Below are 23,973 nucleotides of genomic sequence, written 5' to 3'. Positions count from 1 at the left end.
GAACGGCCACAGAGGCTGTTTGAAGTGATCACTTTGTTAACGAAGGAAGGTATAATTTGCTGTCGGCCTTCTCAAAGTCCCTTTTTTGCGATGATGTATCATCAAAACAAGCTTGGATACCTGGAAGGAGCCTAGAGGATGCTTCCAACAGAGGAAACCTCCATTTAAGGGTGGGGTGGGATGTGGGTGGTGGTAGTTTAGAGGTCAAATGCAAAACTGTTTACACAACATTGATGGTAAAATCCTACCCGCCAGAGGCCCGGCCGGTGCCAGAGGAAGGAGGGAGTTTCTTTTCTCCTTCACGACACACAACAGGCTGACTTGACTGCCTGGCAAGGACCTAGTTTGATTTTGTGGAAAAGGAGTAATTTCTTTGGCATCCTTCCTCCTTCTGTACTAAACCACTCTTGCACCTGCCTCCTGCCGTCCCCAGCTTCTAGAAGCTCACTGAGGTGTGCTGCCTTCTCCAGTAATTCAGGATTAGCCACCTTTTTGGCCCTTGTCCAGATCTCCCATTTGTTGGAGCGGCTGCTCTCTACCAGGTATGAGGAAGAAAAATCATCTCACTTACATACTTGCATTGAATAATCCCCTGAACTCCAGGGAGCTATTTTCCTTTATTGCTACATAAGTAAGAAAAATAAGCCACAGTGAATTTCTAATTGTTGGAATTTCAGGCAGTGTAAACAAGGTACAAAACAAAACTTGGCAATTTGCAAGAAATTACAAGGAGAGCTTGGAAACGCCCAAATTAGCAGGTGCACCCTCTGTGTGTGTGAGCGCTACTGGAGGACTTAAACGTCCAGAAGAAGGACTCCCACCTGGGCAAATACGCTCATCAGGTAGCTCCTTAGTCCCACCTCCTGGAACACTTACTTGGGCAGAAAGGATGAAACCCAGTGGTCCGTATTTTAACATGCATCCCAGTCACTGATGAAAATGGACTGTCTTGGGGGAACGCCATCCAGTTCTCCTGCACCACCTTTTCTGCTTCTGAGCCCACATGTTCTCCAGGAGGGACTGGGAGAAAGGCAGAGGCAAAGGCAATGGGGACTATTTTGCGTCAGAAACTGTATACCTAAAGCTTTGGACAAGTCACTTCGCCTCTTTGGGTTTTTTTTTATTTTTTTTTATTTTTTATTTTTTCACTTCACCTCTTTAAACTGCAGTGTCCTCATTATAAAATGAGATGACTGAGTGAGAGTTCAACAATGCTTTTAGTTTTAAGTCTATGACCTGGATTTCCTGTAATCACAGACAATCCTCAAAAAAAACTCACTTTGAAAACAGGTACACGCCTGTGTGCATCTGGCCCAACTGCTCTTATGGCCGGGCCCCTGCGAGCTATCGAGAGCTATCTGTGTCGTCTAGTAACTTATTTTGTATGTGACAAAGCAAAAACAAACCAGGTAAAAACAATTAGCCATAAAATGGCAGGGGGTGATAGCCAAAGCATGGTATTCTCCAGATGTGCTAGAGCCCGATTCTTCTAACAGCTGTGTGGATTCAAATAGAGTAGAGGAGAAACATCACTCAGTTGGTAAAGAATATTTAAGAAACCATGCAACTACTGTGTACACATACATATTAGTTCTTCAGGGTGCTATGTGAAGAATTCTGGCAGTGCATTCCTTGTAGGTAACTGCCTCGCCTTGCTTACACAAGCACTAAACCGAGGTCACACGCACGGTGAGCCGGGGCGCTCTGGCCGCGCCAGGCCGACGCAGTCTCCCTGTCAGCGCGGCCCCGTGAAGCAGCTGGCTCACCACAACCCAGGAAGACGGCCCGGTCTCTGTGCCACTTACTCCACTCTGACGAAGGGGGGGGAGGGGGAGCCTCCTCCTGGCAGGGGGCTGTCCTCTGCATCCCTGGCAGCTACGAGATGCCAGGAGCATCCTCTCCCCCAAGTTGTGACAATCAATCTCCAGACATTGTATCATACCTCCTAGGAGGCAAAATCACCCCAAACAAGCACGGTGCCAGGAGCAAGTGGCCTTAAAATGGGCAACAGATATGAGACGGGGGCTCTAGTGAGGAGTATTTCTCCAACACTTTTAAGCACAGGCAAGTATTTAAGAATTTAAAGGAAAAAAAAAACCCACTGATTGAAAAATAGTTATGTATTCCTAGTCAGCCATTCTTTTGCTTTAAAGTTTCCATTTCATAAATGGCATATATAGACAAGAGCTGTAGAATGTGATCAAAAAGAGCTGCTTCAAGCGTGGCTGCCCCACAAGCCATATAAAATAGTAAAATAGTTTGAAGAAGCTGCCTTGAGACTTGAAATTGTGCATCATTCATTATAGCAGCAAAAGGAGAACTGGAAAGACGTTCTAGCTGGCAGTGTTCTCTTTACAAAAGAGTAGAAATTAACTGAAAAGAAAACTAAAACCAATTTATCCTAATTACATAAGTGATTAATATATTTATTCTGATATACAGCTGTAAGTTATTAAAAATCTCCCACGCTGATGGTGTGGAGCCTGCCTGGGATTCTCTCTCCAACCTTCCCCCCCCCCTCACTCTCCTCTAAAAAAAAACTTAAAAAAAAATCAATTTAAGACATTAAACAGGATCCCTCAAACTGAGCACCCTGGCCCATCTTCACTATTTGCACAGGGAAAATACCTGCACACATGCCTTGTCAGGCCTATGCCCTTCGTGTGTACTAATACCCATTTAAAACAGTTTGAAAGACCAAACACCTAGAGGTAAAAGAAAAACAGGAGGGTAAAGTCTGAAATAAAAATGTTAACTACTTCTTTGAACCATAAAGGATGAAAATGTAGCCATATGTAAATACAAAAAAATGATGTCATCTGTACCTGGTTTATTTTGGCAGATAAAATGTATATATTACACGACTATGTTAGAATTGTGTATTTTCTAAAGAGAAAGGATTTGGAAATTTTCCTTCATGTAAAGTATAAATGTTTAAGATATGATTAAACATATTGTTTTTGATTAACTGGTTTTTGCCTTTTTTCTCTCCACCAAAAATATGAAAATGAATGTATGCATGATCACCAAGTTGCACAACTCCTTTGATTTCTGGGAAACAAATCAAATTGGAAAAGTAATCAACATTAATGAGAAAAGCGCTTAACCAAGAATGAGACTCTAAAGTGTTATTTTAATTATAAACCCCTCTTCACACCACATCACTGAATTATAAAGTTACTTACTCTGGACTCCTGACTTTATGGCTTGTATATTTCAGTGTATTTATCGTATGCACTCATCCCGCTTCCGAACACGTTCAGGACACCATGTAGGAGGATGTATCTAATCTCTTACATCACTAGCAGTGACCACAGGATGTTCTGTAAGAACCTTCAACGGCCTTCAGAGTTTAGGGACTAGCGGTAAACCTGGCCTCTAAGCATCTGGTCCACAGATGATGAAGTGCTGCCCATCTGCGGCCTTTACCAAATGCGCATCTCAGGTGCCACCCAGAAGGGCTGAAGTCAAAAGGGAAGTTAGCAAGACCCTCCGACAAATCATGGAACCACTCCTCTAAGGCACAACTTATCTCCTAAAATAAAATGTGTACTTGGAATAGAGAGAAAAAAGTTGGCCAAACTGTTTCAACTTGCTAAAACATTCAGGGTTTTTTTCCTAGTTTTAGCAGTAAGCAGGAGGGTTTAAATGTTTTAAGGATTAAATATGCTGTAACGTAGTACGTGCTATGAAAGCCACGCGTCCAGCCCACGGACCGCCCTCACCGCACAGACAGCACGTGAATGGTGAAGCCTGCTCGCACATACCTCGTACACGGACGCACGAGTGTCTCCCGTTCCCGCAGCAGGTGCTCTCTCAAGCGCCTTCCTCAGCCCTGCCCATCTCCGTCCTGTGAACCACGTCACTGACTGTACAACTATCGGCAGTGTGTCTGGTACGTATTGTACATTAAAATACAAATATGAACAAAAAGCATGTTACCTCTGGCACATAACAGACCCGTATTGAGGCTACCATTGTGTCCCGAATTGGAAAGTCATTTTATGTTTACTCATGTTTTAAAAGTAATTCCTTTTACTTTCTCTACATCACCTTTTAAAAACTATAAACAGGACTTAAAAAACTTCCTCATCCTATCATATAACTTAAACCCCCAATACCACTTAAACACCAGAAATAATCGTACTAAGGTCAGACACTGCTCTTCATCTAAGAACCACCCCGACCTAACTTAAAGAGAAAGGCTAACTAAACTGAACTTTCTGGTTCTATGCAAAAAGTTTTTACACAGAAAAGTGACCTATTAAAACTCTTAGATTGTTCTTACCTTAGCGCTGGCTCTACTGCCCTCTGCTGGGTAAGCTACTAACTACAACACAAATCATTCTTGCCTTAAAACACCATGTTCACAATCTCCGTGCTCAATAAGTACCTATGTAAGATGCTGTAGAATGGTCCTGGCGGAGGGAGTGGAGAAGAAACCTACCCACTTAAGCATTTAACCATATCCTTTACACACATGTAAGAGCTACAACTACACACGTCGGGTGTTTAATTTGGAGCACAATACTCAACACCAACAGCATGTTTTGGCACATGGTAGTAGTGCGGACACACTTGACAGAGACAAGTCCCTGACCTGAAGAAGTCCGCAGCCTGGTGATGGAGATAAACGGATATCAACAGTACAGCAGGCAGCGGTAAGGGCCACAGGAAGACATAGGGCAGGGTCAAGGAAGGGGATTCCCGTTTTAAATAATGTAGAGAAGGCTCTCTGTGAAGGTAACATTTAACTGGGAACTTGAAACAGTGAGGAAGCCCACTTTGGGGATATCGGGGGAAGAGCATTCTAGACAAAGAGACAAGGAAGGACCGGACGACCGAGTCAGCCTGTCACACACCAGCCGCAGCCCAAGCACACCGACTGCGGCCGCGGGGAGGCCTGTGGGGCTCCAGGACAGGATGAGCTCTCAGAGGCCCTGAGGAGGATGAAGTGACCACCGTGCGAGACGGCGGAGCGGCAGGAGGCGGGGTGCCGTCAGCAGGGCCGCAGCGACGGCCCAAAAGAAACGGAATGACGGCCTGGACCAGAGACCCAGCGGTGGAATGTGGAAGTAGCAGCTGGATTCGAGAGACACCCAAGAATCCATTTCCAAATTCTCCAATAGGTTCACTCTAGGATCTGAGATCAAGACTCAAACTACTGGCTTCTTGACCACTACTTCTCACAACAAATTAAAACATACTAGAATTCTAACATCATATCCAAAGAATGAAAACATCCACAAAATACTTCACTCACTGACCATCTACTATTACTTTCAAAGAAAATAAAATGCTTTTCATTTTGCTTCTCATCGAAAAATACATAAAAGTATAATTTGAATTTCCTGCTTCATGGACTGGTACGCCTCCCACGAGCGTCTTTCCTCACATTTGAATGACGCTACCATCTTCTTCCCCAAAGCCTTTCCTCGATCTGTGGTTCCTGCACGGCCCTCCTCCTAACACTCACTCATTTTTTCTTCTCCCTTTCGTCCCATTGGTGTAACACACGAGACTGTTTCAGGAAACTAGCTTAACATCTGGAGAAGAAAAATCAAAATGTGATTAAAGACAGTTTACCAAATTTAATTTTAGTTTTCTAAAAAACTCTGTGAGTTAATCATTGGCTGTCCAAAAGCATTCTTTGTTTCTCTTCCAAGATGATGATGATTCTTCATACATTTCCTGAAAAACAGAATCATTAACAGGTATTCAAAATAGAGTGGCTTAATAAATTCAACTGCATCAGAAGAATTCAGGCAAATTAATCTAGTTAAATCTGCTACTCTTACAACAATCCAATAAACCTTTTTATGGGACACAGTCTAGAAAAATGAATAATCCTGTTCCCTACACTTAAGGACTCCCAACCCAGTGGGAGAAACATAGATAGGAAGACTTAAGACAAGGTACAACCGCAGAATCAAACAAGCAGTTCCATTTGGGACCATGTCAGGAGACAGCCTGAGCAAGGCTAGGCAGGGAAGACGGAAGATCTTTCGTTTTAAACTTTTTTTTTCCCAAACACATGTACTTCAGCATTTCTAAATCTGCTTTTCCACAGGCAGATGGGATATTTCCACTAGGTGCGAAATTAAGTGGCCGCCCACACAAGTTGTCAAGCAGGTTAGGGCTGTACCCAGAGACAACTGCTTTGTGAGTGTGTGCCCCACCCACCTGCCTACCCGTTGCCTGGAACACCAATGATCTCCAAGCACCGGTGGCACTAGAACCCGACGAAAACTGAGATGACACTTAGAAGGGAAGGGAATAAGAACGTATCGATCTTCTCACTCTCCAGTCAGATTCTATTTCTGAGGGGCAGAGATCCAAATTCGACTTTCTCTGAACACCTGTATATCCTCTCACCCTCTACAGACAGAAAAGTAAACAGAAAGCTCAGCTAGACCCCAAAGTATGAAGATGAAAGGAGGCCCCACCGCCTGCCCCTCCCCTACTCCGGGAGCCCACGCTCTCTTCTACTTCTCTCAGCTGGCTGCCCACGCTCTCTCCCCGGGAAGGAAAGCTACTGCGGTGCCTGAACGACTCATCTGGTTGAGGGTCTCACTCTTGAATTGGGCTCAGGCCATGATCCCAGGCCCGTGGGATCAAGTCCCGCATCAGGTCCTGTGCTGAGCCTGGAGTCTGTTTAAGAGTCTCTCTTGGGGAACCTGGGGGGCTCAGCAGGTTAATCAACCAATTCTTGATTTCAGCTCAGGTCATGCTCTCATGGACTGTGAAATGGAGCCCCACATCAGGCTCTGTACTGACAGTTCAGAGCCTGCTGAGGATTCTCTCTCTCCTTCTGTGCCCCTCCCCTGGGCAAGTACATGCGCTAAGTAAACATTTAAAAAATAAAAGATTCTCTCTCCCCCTCTGCTCTCTCTCCACTGCTCACATCCCCTCTCTACAAAAAACTAAGTTAAATTAAAATTAATTAAAAAAAAAAGCAAGCTCCCTCTGCCCCCAGATTCGCAGCGCAGTGTCGGATGCTCCCCTACCTCACTCTATTCAGGAGATGGCCTACAGAGTCCATCAAAACGGTGGCAGTTTTATTCTTAGCAAAGCCACCATATGTGTGAGCTTCACAGAGACTGTTTTCTCTCACATATCCTGTCTTCAAACTCCAAATTTCCCCCTTAGAAGAACAGGTTTCAGTTTTTATTCAGAAAACAGTCACTGGATTTCACATGCCCTGTGCTACAGTCCAATTTGTGCCTCTCCACCCCTGAGGTGGGGTCTCCGAGGAAAGACACACACTGGCCCTCTGACCTGAGAGGTTCATTCACTCCTCAGCTTGGCTACCCAGCCGAAATGCCGTGGGCAATGCTAGCCTCTTAAATGCAACTACGAATCTGAGAGCTGAGAACAACCCCCCGTTACTGCTACCACACCACGGAAGAAATGAAGGAGTTGGGGCTTTCCATCCCTTTAGAATGTCCTTTTTAACCAAAGATTTGCTCCTACTCATTGGGTTGTGTGTTGACAGAAAATAAGCTAGACTTTCCTATTCATGTTTGAAAATCCACTCACTATGCACTTTCTCTGAAGAGGCAATACCCGACTCTTTTTTCCTAAAAAGAAATCTAGAATGTGGCTTGCTCTTTCGCCTCGAAACATCTCTGTTTTAGCTGCTGCGAAACCGCTGTGCACTGTCCCTACTCTCCACGAGGAAGACAAATTCAAGGGAATTCTAGTCCAGAGTAAATGAATTCATATATGAACCAATGCAACAGTCCTGATAAGCAATTCTAATTGTTACCATCTAGTGAGGCCTCTTCTTGGCCACGCATTCCTGGGGGCACGTACTTTTCATGTTTAGCAAACCTCGGAAAGGAGATGTTACATAAATACCCTACTTCAGGTGAACAAAACAGGATTCCATAGAGTCAGGGAAGACCCATGAATACAGAGTCTATATGTAATCCTATTCCTTATCTTTTAAACAATTTGTGAGGAAAAACCATTTCCAAATGGCAAAATTGGATATCTTCTTACCTTTTTCCATATGGGCACCTTGGCTTTTAAAGTATCAATGGCATAGCTCACAGCTTCAAGGGATGAAGCCCTATGGACCGAGGACACAGCAATGATAATGCTCGCTTCTGACACTGGAACTAAGCTTTAACAAAATGAAGAAGAAAAATTGCTATCTCTTCTGAATCTACATGTTAAAGGATATTAAACAGATGCAAATAAAAATTCCAGTAAAGCATTCTTACAACTAAATATCCAGTTCTACTTTAAACCTCCAGGTTAATTAAAAAACAGTAATTTATCCCATTTGCATTCAGCAGAGAGGATGCTGAGGTTGTGGCTAATTGGTCAACATATTAAACAGAAACAAATATTAAAGAATAGAATCGATAAAATGATAGTTTTTAATAACAAAATAACAACGAATATGACAGAAATGGGAGTCTCAATTGCTGGGTTCTTTTTAAAGCCTGGAACTCCACTCTTCTTAGTGGTATAAAAAGGCAACTAATTTAATGACCTTCAAAGACACTACATTAAAAAAAAAAAATCTATTAACAGTCTTATCATACAAATAGAGTCCAGACTATAAAACAATTTTTCAAAGCCCTCAAGGGCTTTAACACACATTAGCGCGGGCCTTCTGTGGCTGTGCAGGGCCTTTTAGAGTTTGGCACATTTGGGTTTTGTTTTAGCATCAGGCGCTCTCCTAATGCTACAATGTAACAAACAGCCATCGAGGCGCTGTCTGCTGGCTGCCAGAATACACAAGCCTTCCTCTAATGATAACAGAGGATTCCTCTGGAAGACTGCACAATCAACATCAGTGCAACGGTGGAAAAACAATTGCAATTAACTTTTTACTTGCTAGAGAAATCATACCCAAGTCTATGAAACACTGCTATGTGTTTGACTGGCCATTTCTGCCTAATGTCACTACAAATTTTTCTGATTTCATTTTCCGCCATAGGTAGATATGCTTCATATTCCAAGCTAATGACTTTTTTCCCTTCAAAGCTATTTCTTGTAGTCCCTAGAAATAAAAAGAAAGAAAAGAAAAAGAAAAAATATTAAAATATAGGTTTTCCTTATAATAGCAGTAACACATTAATAGAAAAAAAGATCACGTCAGCAGCATACCAATTTGCCTAAAATTGTTTCAAATTTTCTAAAAACAAACATTTGGTTATAAAACCAAAAAATAATTATCACAAAGATTAAGAACTACAATGTCACCAATGAGGCAAGCGTATTGGAAATACTCACAGGACAAACCAGGAGGGGGAACTTAAGGTTCCCAGGACTATCATTGTTAGTACCATCACCATTTTTCCCCTCAATATTTGGAAAATACAGAATTCTCCCTGCTAATGATGACTTTTATCCTACTCTTTTAATGCCTTTAACATAGGTTAGTTTGAAATGTAATAAAACAAAATAAGAACTAAAAAAATCTCTACCCGCCATGGGTAATCTTGGCTTACTGCTCTTGGTATCTTAAAATCCTCTATTAACACTGAACATGGGAAACACTTGCTGATTTCTACTGTCTCATGCAGTTAACAGAAACTGTGAAAAATTACAACTCACCTACAAACAAGGATACTGCACCACAGAGTGGAGAAACCACCAACTGTGAGACTTCATCAATGGAGAGTTTCTCAGCAGTAAATTTTATTATATCTTTAGATTTCTCTTCAATTTCATTCATATCTTTCCTGCAAGACATTAATAAACCGTAACATTGGTACTACAGGCAAAACACCCAACTTACAGACTGTGTATCAATTTATATTTTTTGTACATTAGATGTGATGGAAGGCATGGCTTGGTGTGAATGATAAAAATAAGTATAAAATTTTAGCAAAACTCAACATATTCATAAATGTCCCTAACGAATCGAGCAAAATATAAAAAAGTAATTTACCATTAATGTGATCACTTAAATGTAATCTATCTCATATGCCACGTTATTCCAAATTCTGGAATTGCTACTGTTATCTCCTGTCACGGGACAGGTCCGACATCGACATCTTCATCCACACACACATCACCTCTAACTGCTACATTCCCACGCACTGCACCCAGACCTGGTTTTTTCTTTATCCAAAAAGGAGAACGGGAGAACAGAAACAATGGTGACTCCACAGGAACTCGGTTCATGTCATACCCGGGCATAATCCCAGTTAAGTAACTGAGGAAATCAGGAAATGAACTGCGTGCCTTTCCCCAGTGTCCTACACAGTCCTCTGCCACGCGTGTCTCGTTTCACTTATCAAGCATCTATTACGTACTCACTGCGGGACTATCCCCGCGCACGAGACAAGGACCAGGGAAGGAAGACCTGGCTCCTGCTCTCAGAGCACCTGTATGGGAATGGGAGAAACAAAGCAATAAACAAAAATTACAAATAGGGGTAACATAAAAATAAACAGGGTTCTGAGACAGAGCACGGGTGCTGGGGAAGGGGCTACTTAAGAGGGTCAGAGAAAGCCTTTCTGAAGACATAGTACTGAGAGGTGAAACCTGAAAGAAAGCCTGTAAAGAAACAGGGGCACTGGCCCCCAGGCAGAGACAGAGGGAACAGCAAACAAAGGCTCCAGACCTGCAGGGAGGCCAGAGCTCAGGGTGCGAGGGAGAGAACAGAGGCACTGAGGGTGGGCACGCAGGATCAGGAGTCCGGACATAATCACAAATCCTGTGGGATTTCATTCATATTGAAAGGCAAGAGACAGAAGGCTCAGGGGAGTTAAGCACTCCCTCAGGGTGACTCCAACCAAGAAATCCCAATAAGTCCAGTGTCCTGTCCCTTACACCTCCAGCTACTGGAAAGAGAAAAGCACAAATATTCACATTTCACAGGCTTCTAGGATATTTCAACCTTCTGTACACAGCACCTGAGTTTCATACAATAACTTATATATAACCTGAACATGGTTTATGAACCTCCAACCAGACCAAATCCTACCACTTAGATTCTGTAAGGACACAGATCCTAAAATCACATGGTAGGGAGGGGATCCAACATGGCAGGGTAGTAGGGGGACCCGAAGTTCCCTTGTCTCTCAAACGGAGCAGTGTTGAGGCCGAAGGACTTTGAATTCCAAAAGTCCAGGCTGCAGAGTGACAAAGACATCTCCAGGGACCCACAGGGACAACCTAGCAGGCCACAGACGCATGATGCAAACTGAGAGATAAAACAGGCCACAGAGGCATAGAGGGGAGGGATCCCCTTCTGCGGAGAGACAAACGGGAGAGAGAGAGAGGCTGGGAAAGCATAGGACTGTTATCTGGACAAGAGAAAAACCACGGACCTGGACAGAGAAAGATCCAATCTCTAACTGTGGGGCTTTCTCTGGACTCGGGCCAGCTGCCCAGTTCGCGCATCTAGGGAAGGGAGGGGCCGGCCCTGGCTCGGTAACTACTCACAGGCACGGTCTGCAGTGGGAGGAAGCAGTCCCTTTCCCGGAGTGCTGTGGGAAGAAGGTATATAACTGTTCGAAGGACAAAGAGTGCCGTGCCCACCAGCCAGAGACCTTATGTCAGCGGTGCGGAGGGGCACTTCCCGGGACCTTTAAGACATAGGGGTCTGAGTCCCAGCCAAGTGCCGGGAGGCGTGGGGGGCGGCGGAGCAGGACAAACTGAGTGCACAGCACTCGAGGCAGCACAGAGCGGCTCTTCCCCGGAACTAGAGCACACAAAGCAAGACTCTCTAAGACACAGGGGTTTAAATCCCAGCCTGTAAAACCCTCCTCAGGTCAAGCTGACCCTAATAGAAAAATGCCAACCGTTGTTTTACTCTACAACCCTCTTCCTGGTGGACAATTAAGGGTTGGGCAATCGGGCTCTGGAAGTCCTCAACTGTAACCCATAATGAATAACTTAAAGGTTAACTTGCTTTCAAAGATACTGTTGCTAGATCCCACCTTTTAACCGCAAAGTTCTCGCTTTGGTGCACGTGCTTCGCCTCCCCTTCGGACCTATGACTGGTCACTTCAAATTTCTCCTGAAAGAAAGAACTCTAAAACCGATAGGTCTCTGCCAAATCTTACGTTTGTGTGTCGAGATATGACTGACCACTATAGAATGCTGTAAACTATGATTGCTTAACTAAATGATGACTTATTTTGTCTTGCCAAAGCCCTTAGAAACCCTGAGCTCCTGCTCGGGGGCACTCTCTCCTGAGGACTTGCCAACACTCGGGAGGGGCTGTTCGGCCAAACTAAAATAAAACCCATTCACCATCCCGTTTGTGTCCGTGGGTTTCACTCTCAGGGACTCACTTCAGGAGGGAAAGGTCTAACAAGCCAAATGCTAGGGAGGACAAATCACCTCTTTCACACCTTCAGCATCGCGAGGACCATCTGAATAGAGTGGTTTGGGACACCCAGTCCATGGAGGAGAGACACTGGGGTCGCCATTTTTCTCCCCATCACTAATAAGGTGGGGCTTCAGGAATTGGACAGTGGCCCCACAGTGGAGGCGGGGCTCACCCACACCAAACCTCGCCAGCTGCTCCTGGTAACTGCATATCTACTGGAGCAGGACCGATGCTGATGAACCAGACGGCCCCTCCTCCAGACCAGAACTGCCACCAGTTCAAGACACCATGCAGTTTTGCATTGCCTGATTTAATTCTTGGGCAATTCTTACTATGTACGTTTTAAAATTTTATTTATTTTCTTCCTTTTCTCCTTATTTCTTTCCGCCTCTAGTCTGGTTATTCTGTCTTGGTTTAAGGAGACATATTTAATCTATTCTCTTTATACGTGTTCTATATCTCTTTACTTTCCTCTCTCTTTCTCTAGATTAAGCCCTAGAGTTTCTCTGCCTGCTCAATTTTCTTTTCTCCCCGATCCGCCCCTCCCCCCCCTGCAATTTCTCTCTTTGTATAGGATAAGGCCTCTTTATCAACAGTGCCTCCACCCTGTTGTTTTGCTGTAGCTGTTTTGTTTTTTTGTGTGTTTGTTTTCTTTTCCAGGGCTACTTCAAAGAACAAATCAAAGCACACCTGATGGAGGGTCCAAGGCATCACTAAGAGTAAGGAGATAAAGCAACCAGATTCACAACAGAGAACAAGCAATACACTCCAAATAACACCTCCTACAGGGCCAGGTCCTGGACAGTGTATGACTCCTCTTTAATATATAAGTGTTCACAGGTGCAGGACACATAATAAGCTTTTCAAACACATAAGGGACAGAAAACTAGCCAAATGATGAAATGGAAGAATTCACCTCAAAAGAAATTACAGGAAGGAATGACAGATAAAGAATTGATCAAAACAGATATAAATAATATAACAAAAATTTAGAAAAGAATTTAGAATAACAGTAATAAGATGAATCACTGGGCTTGAAAAAAAGCATAGAAGACAGCAGAGATTGCTGCAGACATCAAGGAACTAAAAAATTGTCATGATGAATTAAAAAATGCTGTAAGTGAAGTGCAAAATAAATCAGAGGAGGTGACTATGAAGACTGAAGAGGAGGAGAAAAGAATAAGTGAAATAAAAGATAAAATAATGGGAAAAGATGAAGCTAAGAAAAAGATAAAGGAATTCTGGACCATGAGAGGAGAATTAGAGAACTAAGTGACTCACTAAAATGTAATAATATCCCTATTATAGAAGTTCCATATAAGAGGAGGAAGAGAAAGAGGTGGAAGGTATACTTGAACCAGTAATAGCTGAGAACTTCTCCAATTTGGGGAAGGAAACAGACACTGAAATCCAGGAGGCACAAAGAACTCCCTTCGCAGATAATTTGCATTGATCTTCTGGACGACATATCATAGTGAAACTGGTGAAATACAAAGATAAAGAGTTCTGAAAGCAGCTAGGAAGAAATGGGCCTTAACCTACAAGGGTAGACACATAAGGGTAGTAGCAGACCTATCTACTGAAATTTGGCAGGGCAGAAAGGAATGGCAGGAAATTTCCAATGTGCTAAATAGGAAAAATATGCAGCCAAGAATCCAGGAGGCCTGTCATTCAGAATAGAAGGAGAGATAAAGGTTTTCCCAGACAAAAAAAACAAAAACAAAAAACTGAAGGATTCATCACCATTGAACCAGCCGTACTGCTGCAAAGAACACAAAGGACCAGAAACATTACTACAAGTATAAAATCTACATGGATTAACTCTAGGAGATATATTCTCCCTTTTCTCTTTCTTACTGCTTTTCTCCTCTAGGCTGGTTACTCTGATTATTGGTTTGCTTAAACAGACATATTTAATCCATCCACTTGATGCATGTTCTATACCTCCTTCTTTACTTTCCTTTTATCTGTCTCTGGAATAATCAGGCCATACAGTTTCTCTGGGTAACATTATCTTCATTTCTCTTACCTAGCCTCCTTCTGTATTTTCCTTTTTCTTTCTCTGCATTAAGCCTTTTAGTCTCTCTGCCTGGTGAAGGTTCATTCTCTTTCTCCCCACCCCTCTCATTCCTCTCTTTGAATATGCTCTTCCATCAGCACTGCCTCCACCCTGCTCTTTATTAGTAGCTGGGTTTCTGGTTTTATACTTCTAGACTGTCTTTTGATTTTTTTTATTTTTGTCTCTTTGCTTGTTTTCTTTGTTTGTGCATTTGCATGTTTTCATTCCCCATTTGTCGGTATGTTTTCCTTTCCAGGGCTACTTCAAGGAACAAATCAGAGCACACATGGTGGAGAGTCCAAAACATCACTATGAGTAGGGAAATAAAATAACGAAAGTCACAACAAGAGAGATCAAATGACACTCTTCAAAAAACACCTTCTTAACGTCCAGGCCCTGACAGTGTATGAGCCTCCTTTAGTACAGCAGTACATGCTGTACTAAACATAATAAGCTTTCAAAACTTCCAAGAGACAGAAAGCTAGCCAAAATGACAGAACAGAAGAACTCTCCTCAAAAGACATTCCAGGAAGAAGTGACAGCCCAAGAATTGATCAAAAGAGATAAAGGCAACATAACTGAACAAGAATTTAGAATAATAGTCATAAAATTAATCACTGGGCTTGAAAAAGGCACATAAGACAGCAGAGAATCCTTGCTGGAAAGATCAAGGATCTTAAAAATAGCTGAAATGAATTAAAAGATGCTATAAGTGAGGTGCAAAATAAAATGGAGGTGTGGCCACAGCGCGGAGGGAAGAGGCAGAGGGGAGAACAGGTGAATCAAAAGATAAAATTATGGAAAAAGAGGAAAGAGAAGAAGCTGAGAAAAAGAGAGATAAATTGATTCAGGGTCACAAAAGGAGAATTCAAGAACTGAGTGATGCAATCAAACTGAACAATGTCCGTATCATAGGAAGGAAACAGACACTGAAATCCAGGAGACACAGAGAACCTCCTTCAGAGAGAATTTGAATCAATCTTCTGGACAACATTATCATAGTGAAACTGGCAAAATACAATGATAAAGAGAGAATTCTGAAAGCAGCTAGGGAGAAACGGCCTTAACATATAAAGGCAGACACAGAAGGATAGTAGCAGAACTATCTACTGAAACTTGGCAGGCCAGAAAGGAATGGCAGGAAATCTTCAATGTGATGAACAGGAACAATATGCATCCAAGAATCCTTTATCCAGCAAGCCTGTCATTCAGAATAGAAAGAGAGATAAAGAAAAACTGAAGGAATTCTCTACTGAACTAGCCCTACAAGAGATCCTATGGAGGACTCTATGAGGGAAATGTTGCAAGAACACATGTACCAGAGACATCACTACAAAGAATCCTACAGAGAACACAATGACTTGAAACCCATATTTTTCAATAACACTAAATGTAAATAGACTAAATGCTCCAATCAAAAGACATAGGGTAGCAGAATGGATAAAAAGCAAGACCCATCTAGTTCCTGGCTACAAGGGACTCATTTTATACCTGAGGACACCTTCAGATTGAAAGTGAGGGGATGGAGATATATCTATCATGCTATTGGAAGTCAAAAAAAGCTGGGGTAGCCATACTTACAACGGACAAACTGGATATAAAGTAAAGGCAGTAACAAGAGATGAAGAAGGGCATTATATAATAATTACAGGGTCTATCCATCAGGAAGAGCTAACATTATAAATGTCTATGCACTGAATTCAGGAGCAACCAAATATATGACATAATCACAAACATAAGCAATCTTATTGATAAGAATGTACTAACTGCACCAGATTCTAATACTCCACTTACAGCACTGGATAGATTAACTAGACAGAAAATTACTAAAGAAACAATGGCCCTAGGGCCGCCTGGGTGGCTCAGTCGGTTAAGTGTCCTGCTTCGGCTCAGGTCATGATCTCATGGTTCGTGGGATCGAGCCCTGCATTAGGCTCTGTGCTGATAGCTAGCTCAGAGCCTAGAGCCTACTTTGGATTCTGTATCCCCCTCTCTCTCTGACCCCCCACCCCGTTCATGCTCTCTCTGTCTTGCAAAATAAATAAAAAATATTAAAAATGGCCCTGAAGGACACATTGGACTAGATGGACTTGACAAACATATTCAAAACTCTATATCCCAAAGCTGTGGAATTCACTTTCTTCTCAAGCACACATGGGACATTCTCCAAGATAGATCACATACTGGGTCACAAATCAGCCCTCAATAATATAAAAGAATTGAGATCATACCGTGCACACTTTCAGATCACAATGCTATGAAACCTGAAATCAACCACAGGAAAAAGTCTGGAAAACCTCCAAAAGCATGGAGCTTAAAGAAAACCCTACTAAAGAATGAATGGGTCAACCAGACAATTAAAGAAAAAAATTTTAAAATATATGCAAACAAATGAAAATGAAAAAACAACCCAAACTCTTTGAAATGCACCAAAGGCAGCCCTAAGAGGAAAATACATTGCAATCCAGGCCTATCTTCAGAAACTAGAAAAAGCACAAATACAAAATCTAACAGTGCAGAGCTTCTAGCAGGAGCTAGAAGCAGAACAGCAAAGACACCTGAAATCCAGCAAAAGAAGAGAAATAATAAAGATCAGGGCAGAAATAAACAATATAAAATTAAAATAAAACAACAACAGTAGAACAGATCAAAGAAACCAAGAGTTGGTTTTTTGAAAAATAAACAAAACTGACGAACCTCTAGCCAGGCTTCTCAAAAAGAAAAGAGAGAGGACTCAATTGGTTAAAATCATGAATGAGCATGGATTTATTACAAACAATCCCTCAGAAATACAAGCAATTATCAGGGAATACCATAAAAAATTTTATGCCAACAAACTGGACAACCTAGAATAAATGGACAAATTCCTAAACACACATGACTACCAAAACTCAAATGGGAAGAAACAGAAAATCTGAACAGACCCATAACTAGTGAAGAAATTGAATCAGTTATCAAAAATCGCCTAACAAATAAGAGCCCTGAACCAGATGGTTTCCATGGGGAATTCAACCAGAGTTTATTTAAAGCAGAGTTAATACCCATTCTTCTCGAGCTGTTCCAAAAAAAAAAAAAAAAAATAGAAACGGAAGGAAAACTTCCAAACTCATTCTATGAAGCCAGCATCACATTGATTCTCAAACCAGACAGAGATCCAGCAAAAAAAGAAAACTACAGGCCAATATCCCTGATGAATATGGATGCAAAAATCCTCAACAAGATATAAGCCAATCAAATTCAATAGCATAGGAAAAGAATTATTCACCATGATCAAGTGGGATTATTCCTGGGCTGGTTCAATATTCGCAGATCCATCAATGTGACACATCACATTAACAAAAGTAAAGAACCATACGATCCTGTCAATAGATACAGTGAAAAGCATTTGACAAGCATCTTTTCTTATTAAAACCCTCAAGAAAGTCAGGATAGAAAGAATTTATCTTAACATCATAAAAGACAACCCCACAGCTAATATCCTCCTCAATGGGGAAAAACCGAGAGCTTTCCCCCTGAGATCAGGAACACCACAGGGGTGTCCACTCTCACCACTGTTGTTTAACATAGTGCTGGAAGTCCTAGCATCAGCAATCAGACAACAAAATGAAATAAAAGGCATCAGAATTGGCAAAGATGAAGTCAAACTTTCACTTTTTGCAAATGACATGATACTCTACATGGAAAACCTGAAAGACTCCATCAGAAAGATGCTATAACTGATTCATGAATTCAGCAAAGTCACAGGGTACAAAATCAATGTACAAATCAGTTGTATTTCTATACGTCAATAATGAAGCAACCAAAAGAGAAATCAAGAAATCGATCCCATTTTCAATTGTACCAAAACCATAAAATACCTAAGAATAAATCTAACCAAAAATGTCATCAAAGATCTGTATGCTGAAAACTACAGAAAACTTATGAAGAAAACTGAAGAAGACACAAAAGGATGGAAAAACATTCCATGCTCATGAATTGGAAGAATAAATATTGTTAAAATGTCAATACTACCCAAAGCAATCTACACATTCAGTGTAATCCCAGTCAAAATTGCACCAGCATTCTTCTCAAAGCTAGAACAATCTTAAAATTCGTATGGAACCACAAAAGACCCCAAATAGCCCAAGTAATATTGAAGAAGAAAACCAAAGTGGGAACTATCACAATCCCAGACTTTAGTCTCTACTACAAAGCTGTAATCATCAAGACAGTATGGTACCAGCACAAAAAGAGACACATACACCAATGGAACAGATAGAGAACTCAGAAAAAAGACAAGTCTCTTTAGTAAATGGTGCTGGGAGAACTGGACAGCAACATGTAGAAGAATGAAACTGACCACTAGCATATGCCATACACAAAAATAAACTCAAAAGGGATGAAAGACGGAAACGTGAGACAGGAAACCATCAAAACCGTAGAGGACAAAGCATGCAACAACATCTTGACCTCGGCTGTAGCAACTTCTTACCTGACATATCTCCAAAGGGAAGGGAATTAAAAGCAAAAATGAACTACTGGGACCTCATCAAGGCAACTTCTGCTCTGCAAAGGAAACAATCAACAAAACTAAAAGGTAACTGACAGAATTGGAAAAGATATTTGCAAAGGACATATCACATAAAGGGTTAGTATCCAAAATCTATAAAGAACTTACCAAACTCCTGAAAAACAAGCAATCCAGTGAAGAAATGGGCAGAAGTCATGAATAGAGATTTCTCCAAAGACGACACCCAAAGACACTTGAAAAGTGGCCAACAGGCACTTGAAAAGACGCTCAATGTCACTCATCATCAGGGAAATACAAATCAAAACCACACTGAGATACCACCTCACACCGTCAGAGAGGCTAAAATTAACAACTCAGGAAACAGATGCTGGAGAGGATGTGGCAAAACAGGAACCCTCTTACACTGTTGGTGGGAATGGAAACTGGTGTCACTACTCTGGAAAACAGTATGGAGGTTCCTCAAAAAATTAAAAATGGAACTACCCTAACCTAGCAATAGCACCACGAAGAATTTATCCAAAGGTTACAGGAGTGCTGATTCATAGGGGCACATGTACCCCAATGTTTATAACAACATTCTCAACAATAGCCAAATTATGGAAAGAGCCTCAATGTCCATCCACTGATAAATAAAGAAGATGTGGTTTATATATACAAGAGAATACTACTTGGCAATGAGAAAGAATGAAATCTGGCCATTTACCTCAACATGGATGGAAGTGAAAGGCATTATGCTCAGTGAAATAAGTCATCAGAGAAAGACAGATAAACCCTGAGATCAGGAGTCACATACCCACTGACTGAGCCAGCCAGGCGTCCCATCCCTCCCTTTTAAACATTAATGTTAGCATTATAAATTGTATACTCTAACAATATATAATACATATTACACATAAAACATTCTATTTATTTATCTTTTAAAGTTTATTTATTTATTTTTGAGAGAGAGAGCGTGAGCACGGGCAGAGAGAGAGAATTCCAAGCAGGCTCCTCACCATCAGCGCAGAGCCCAACACAGGGCTTGAATTCACAAATTTAGGGACTCCCTCTTATACAAACTATAAGAGACTCCTAACTACAGAGAACAAACTGAGGGTTGATGGAGATGAGGGTTGATGGGGGATGGGGGAAATGGGTGTTGGTTATTGAGGAGGGCACTTGTTGGGATGAGCACTGGGTGTTGTGTATTAAACAATGAATCTCGGGAATCTACCCCAAAAACCAAGAGCACACTTTCCATACTGCATGTTAGACAATTTGACAATAAATTATCTTAAAAAAAAGAAATAAAACCACATGTTACAAATCCTGTCAGACACCTTCAAACAATACACAACGCTGTTGAGTAATCTTCCTAATCTTTCCAAAGAACACCCCAGTCATCTCTCTCACATGTGCACGTGTGCACGCGCACACACGCGCACCCACCCACACACACACACACACACACACACACACACTTAGTTTAATGGCAGCATACTGTTTTCTGAATAAATTCCAAACTCTGGAAAACTGGCATTCTTCTCGGAAATCATGGTAGTGATATGGTGACCAGTTTCCAGTAACACTGAGATACAGATCTACCAAGAAATTCCATTAGTTTCAAATAGTAGGACTGAGAAAGATACAATCTTTATCAGTATCATGGGCAATTTGCTTTGCAATATATATTTCGGACTTTTGGGGGGCACTGCCCTCTAGCAGAGTGGAGAAAAAAGCAGGTGAAAAAAATAAACTGGCATCCTTGGTATGTTCCTTTCTTTAGTGAAACCAAGGTTTTGCCACTGAGTATGGTATTTACTCTTGATTCTGGAGAAAAGCCCTATCAAATTAAGAAAGTTTTCTTCCATTCCTAACTCACCCAAACTCTTCAATTGGAGATAATCATTAATTTCTACATTATTTGAAAAGATGGCAAGACACCATGGGTCCCGAGCCTCTGCAACATAGCTATCATAATAAAGCTATTTCTCTCTACCTGGAAAATAGTAAGCTTTCTTGTTAAACACAGAGATCTTCTCACTTCCTGGCTATGCAATTTTTCTACATTTCTCTGTGCGCAGGAGAGCTATTTTCCTGGATTAATAAGTGTCTTTTTGAAAAAGGACAGGGAATCAATAATCTGAATTCAAAGGTTGCCTCTGCCACCTATTAGCTACATGAGTGTAGACAAGTTATTTTTTAACTTCTCCAAGCTTGTTTTTTTCCCTGCAAAATAGGAATATTAATACTCTAGCACCTAGCACTGTGCCTGACACATAATAAAATTTCCATAAGTTATCTGAAGTCGACCAAATGAACACATCAAACTGACATGACATTAAACTGCTTACAAGAAAACAGATGCAGAGATGAAAGGCAGTTGTGCACAGGACTGTCTGCACCAACTCTGTATTGGTGCAGGCAGACTTACCAAGTTAAATTACCAAGTCTTACAGTTAAAAGCCATATATAAGTCTTTATCCATGTGATCCTTCTCCACAAGACTGGTTAAGAAAAACATACCTCACACACCCAAGTGGCTCAAGAGCACTACCCTCCACTAATGGGGGGGATAATGGCAATTTCGTCTCCTGACTGAAGCCGGAGGACTTGATCTCCAAGCTCGACATACTCTTGACGGACAGCAAAAATCACCTGATTTCTGACATCAGCCAATCTAAAGGGGAAAAAGTGTAATTGGGAGTGTCAATGCAGTGTTAGATCTCAAATTTCTTCAGCTTCACCTAAAAATATCACATAAATATTACTTCATGAGGCTCACCTGCAAAGTTACTAATTAAACCAATTTATATTCTGCAGAGAAAGTACATACCCACTGAAGAACACGCTTATTCACCACAAAGTACACAGTAAAATGCTTAACAATTCTTTAATGGAGGTTAGGTGTCTTGGCAAGTTAAACAAACCCCCGCTCCCCCCAAAATACCGGACTAGACAACATTCAGACCAGGTCAAAAAAAGAGAGAGAGAAAAAGAAATTTCCTAAGCAGTACACGCCCTCCCCAGGAGTCTCAGAATTTTCCTACCAGACCAGGTGTCTCTCAATAAGTAAAAGGTTAAAAATAAACCAGAATAGAAGCCGCACCTCATTTCAATGATTATCAGGACACTTTCTGAGCAACTAAAAAGATATGAAATCAAGAAGTAGTTTTCTCTGATGAACCCACAAATCCTAAAAACTTAAATTAGAATTTAAACTCTGGAATATCTTTTACATTGAACTAAGACTTTCCAGTTAAAAATCTATACAGACTTAAATGATAAAATATTCCTAGAACAGCTTCAAATAAAGCATTATACATTGTTGGAAAAAGAACTTGAGGTAGGAACAATAGCAGTAAATTACAGATTTTCAAGAACCAGGAAAAATCAAATTTTACAAAAACTCAAATTCAACAGTAGCTAAGGTCTATGCTTTTATTTTTCTTTTAATCTTAGAAATTTCTCCTTTGAGTCTTCTAAAGAAGAGGCAGAACATAAAATTTAAAGCACAGGTTTTCAACCTAACTTGTAATAATTTCATTTAAATGTCATAAAAATGCAGAATCCATATTTTCAGTATTTTGTAAATTATATAAGCAAATATAATCATGTCCCTTTGGCAGTATCCCAGCTCACTGTAAAATTTTTAGTAAAATATCTTTACCCTCCTTTAAGAAATTATGCAATTTTAGATACCAGAAATTATGTTTTTAGGAGTAGTTCCAGAAAAATACAACTATTGACCCTTTCTAAGAACAGAAACAAAACTTATTTTTCCTACTCTTTAAATATTTTAAAAGTGTTAATCATATGGATTCTAAAAAGTTTAACTACCCAGGATGTCGCGCTTCTATCTCATTCCACAGCTGCACTGCTTTTATTTCTTGTGGCACAGAAATGGTCTCAGAGCGAATTCCTGCAATTTCAGCACTTTTTGCAAAATATAACACTTCAACCTGAAAAGGAGAGAAAATGCCTTTAACGATAACCGTAATAGACTTTTTCTGTCTCGGTGGGACCACTTGTTTTCCAAGTACTTGAATCAAAGACAAATTTTGAATTAGAGAAAATTAAATCATCCATAAGAATGTTAGTATAACTACAAGTTCAAATTTTGAAAACTCTTTATGTTTTAGCACAATTTAGACTGATTTCCAGGTGCTTTTTAGTTTTATGAATGTAAGCTTGCCACAACTAAAACGCTATCTTCTTAGAAACCATGAAGTAGGTCTTTATTCGACATGAAATTACAGCACCTTTTATAAACTCTTGAGTGAACAGATGTCTCAATCAAGAGATAAATTACACAAATAAAATCACAAAAAAATAAAAGAGAGAAAGGCATCTTTCACAGTTGTCGTAGGGCCTTTGATTCAAGTCCACATTACACTGAACCCAGGTGCCAAGGATTAAGTTATGCAACATACAAACCCGAACATTTGTAAACACACACACACACACACACACACACACACACCCCAAACCCGGTGAGTTTGCAATACAAGATAAATTGGTATTTCCTAGGACAAATCTATGACATCAGCCTGGTAGCTCAGAAGTCTGTTCAAGCAAGTAAAATAACCCGTTCCACAGTCAAGATTTTTCTCAAATAATCAGACGCTTGCAAATACTTACACGAAGCACCTTTTCCCCCAAGAATTCTTAGTTAAGTGCATTTTTAACTTGAAAACTGTCTTCGCCAAAACGTATAATCTGAGAAGCATGGGGGCAAAGGTTCCGAGGGTGGCTTTAGAAGCCCCTGACGCACCTCGGAGACTAAGAGTTCGCGGAGAAAACTTGACCTTCGTTAGGGCAGCCGAAGCAAAGCCTCCGAAGCCTGGCGGGGCCACACTGGTGGTAGTGGGACGTAAGACTCGACCAAAGTGGCTTCGGTGGGGATTCGGCTGCGCAGGGCCAGGTCTCTGAAGGGAAGGAAAGGGGGCATATACATCTCAGAGAGCGCGCCTTACCTGGCACCGCAACACCATCCCGCCCGGATTCCCCGGTCCGGTATCCCGGCCGCGGAGGCGGAGCAAGATCAACTGAGAGCGCAGGCGCAACCTGACGGCGCTTTCCGCACCCACGGGGCATGCGCAAAACTGCGCGGCTGCTCGC

At 41.4% G+C, this 23,973-nt stretch overlaps 2 protein-coding genes across 2 annotated transcripts in view; one reads left to right on the top strand and one right to left on the bottom strand.

The window, feature by feature from the left end:
- ITGA2 (integrin subunit alpha 2) overlaps nucleotides 1–3,191 on the top strand; it is a 109,139-nt gene extending 105,948 nt beyond the window's left edge. The window contains exons 31-32 of the mRNA XM_029940910.1: nucleotides 434–842; nucleotides 3,032–3,191. The gene's annotated coding sequence lies outside the window, so the exon portion shown is untranslated. The remainder of the gene's footprint in view (nucleotides 1–433; nucleotides 843–3,031) is intronic.
- Nucleotides 3,192–5,571: 2,380 nt separating this feature from the next.
- Nucleotides 5,572–22,782, bottom strand: MOCS2 (molybdenum cofactor synthesis 2). The gene is made up of 6 exons (XM_029940912.1): nucleotides 22,693–22,782; nucleotides 21,379–21,532; nucleotides 9,574–9,701; nucleotides 8,866–9,016; nucleotides 8,005–8,128; nucleotides 5,572–5,691 (listed from the first exon to the last, which is right to left on the bottom strand). The coding sequence occupies exons 2-6, from the start codon at nucleotides 21,483–21,485 to the stop codon at nucleotides 5,623–5,625; spliced, it is 579 nt and encodes a 192-aa protein (XP_029796772.1). The 5' UTR covers nucleotides 21,486–21,532; nucleotides 22,693–22,782; the 3' UTR covers nucleotides 5,572–5,622.
- Between the last annotated feature and the right edge of the window lie 1,191 nt (nucleotides 22,783–23,973).

The sequence above is a fragment of the Suricata suricatta genome, chromosome 6, assembly GCF_006229205.1.
Source record: "Suricata suricatta isolate VVHF042 chromosome 6, meerkat_22Aug2017_6uvM2_HiC, whole genome shotgun sequence".
In the NCBI taxonomy this organism is placed as follows: domain Eukaryota; kingdom Metazoa; phylum Chordata; class Mammalia; order Carnivora; family Herpestidae; genus Suricata; species Suricata suricatta.
The sequence above is the reverse complement of the archived record's forward strand: the minus strand, read 5'-3'. Positions and strand labels throughout refer to the sequence as shown.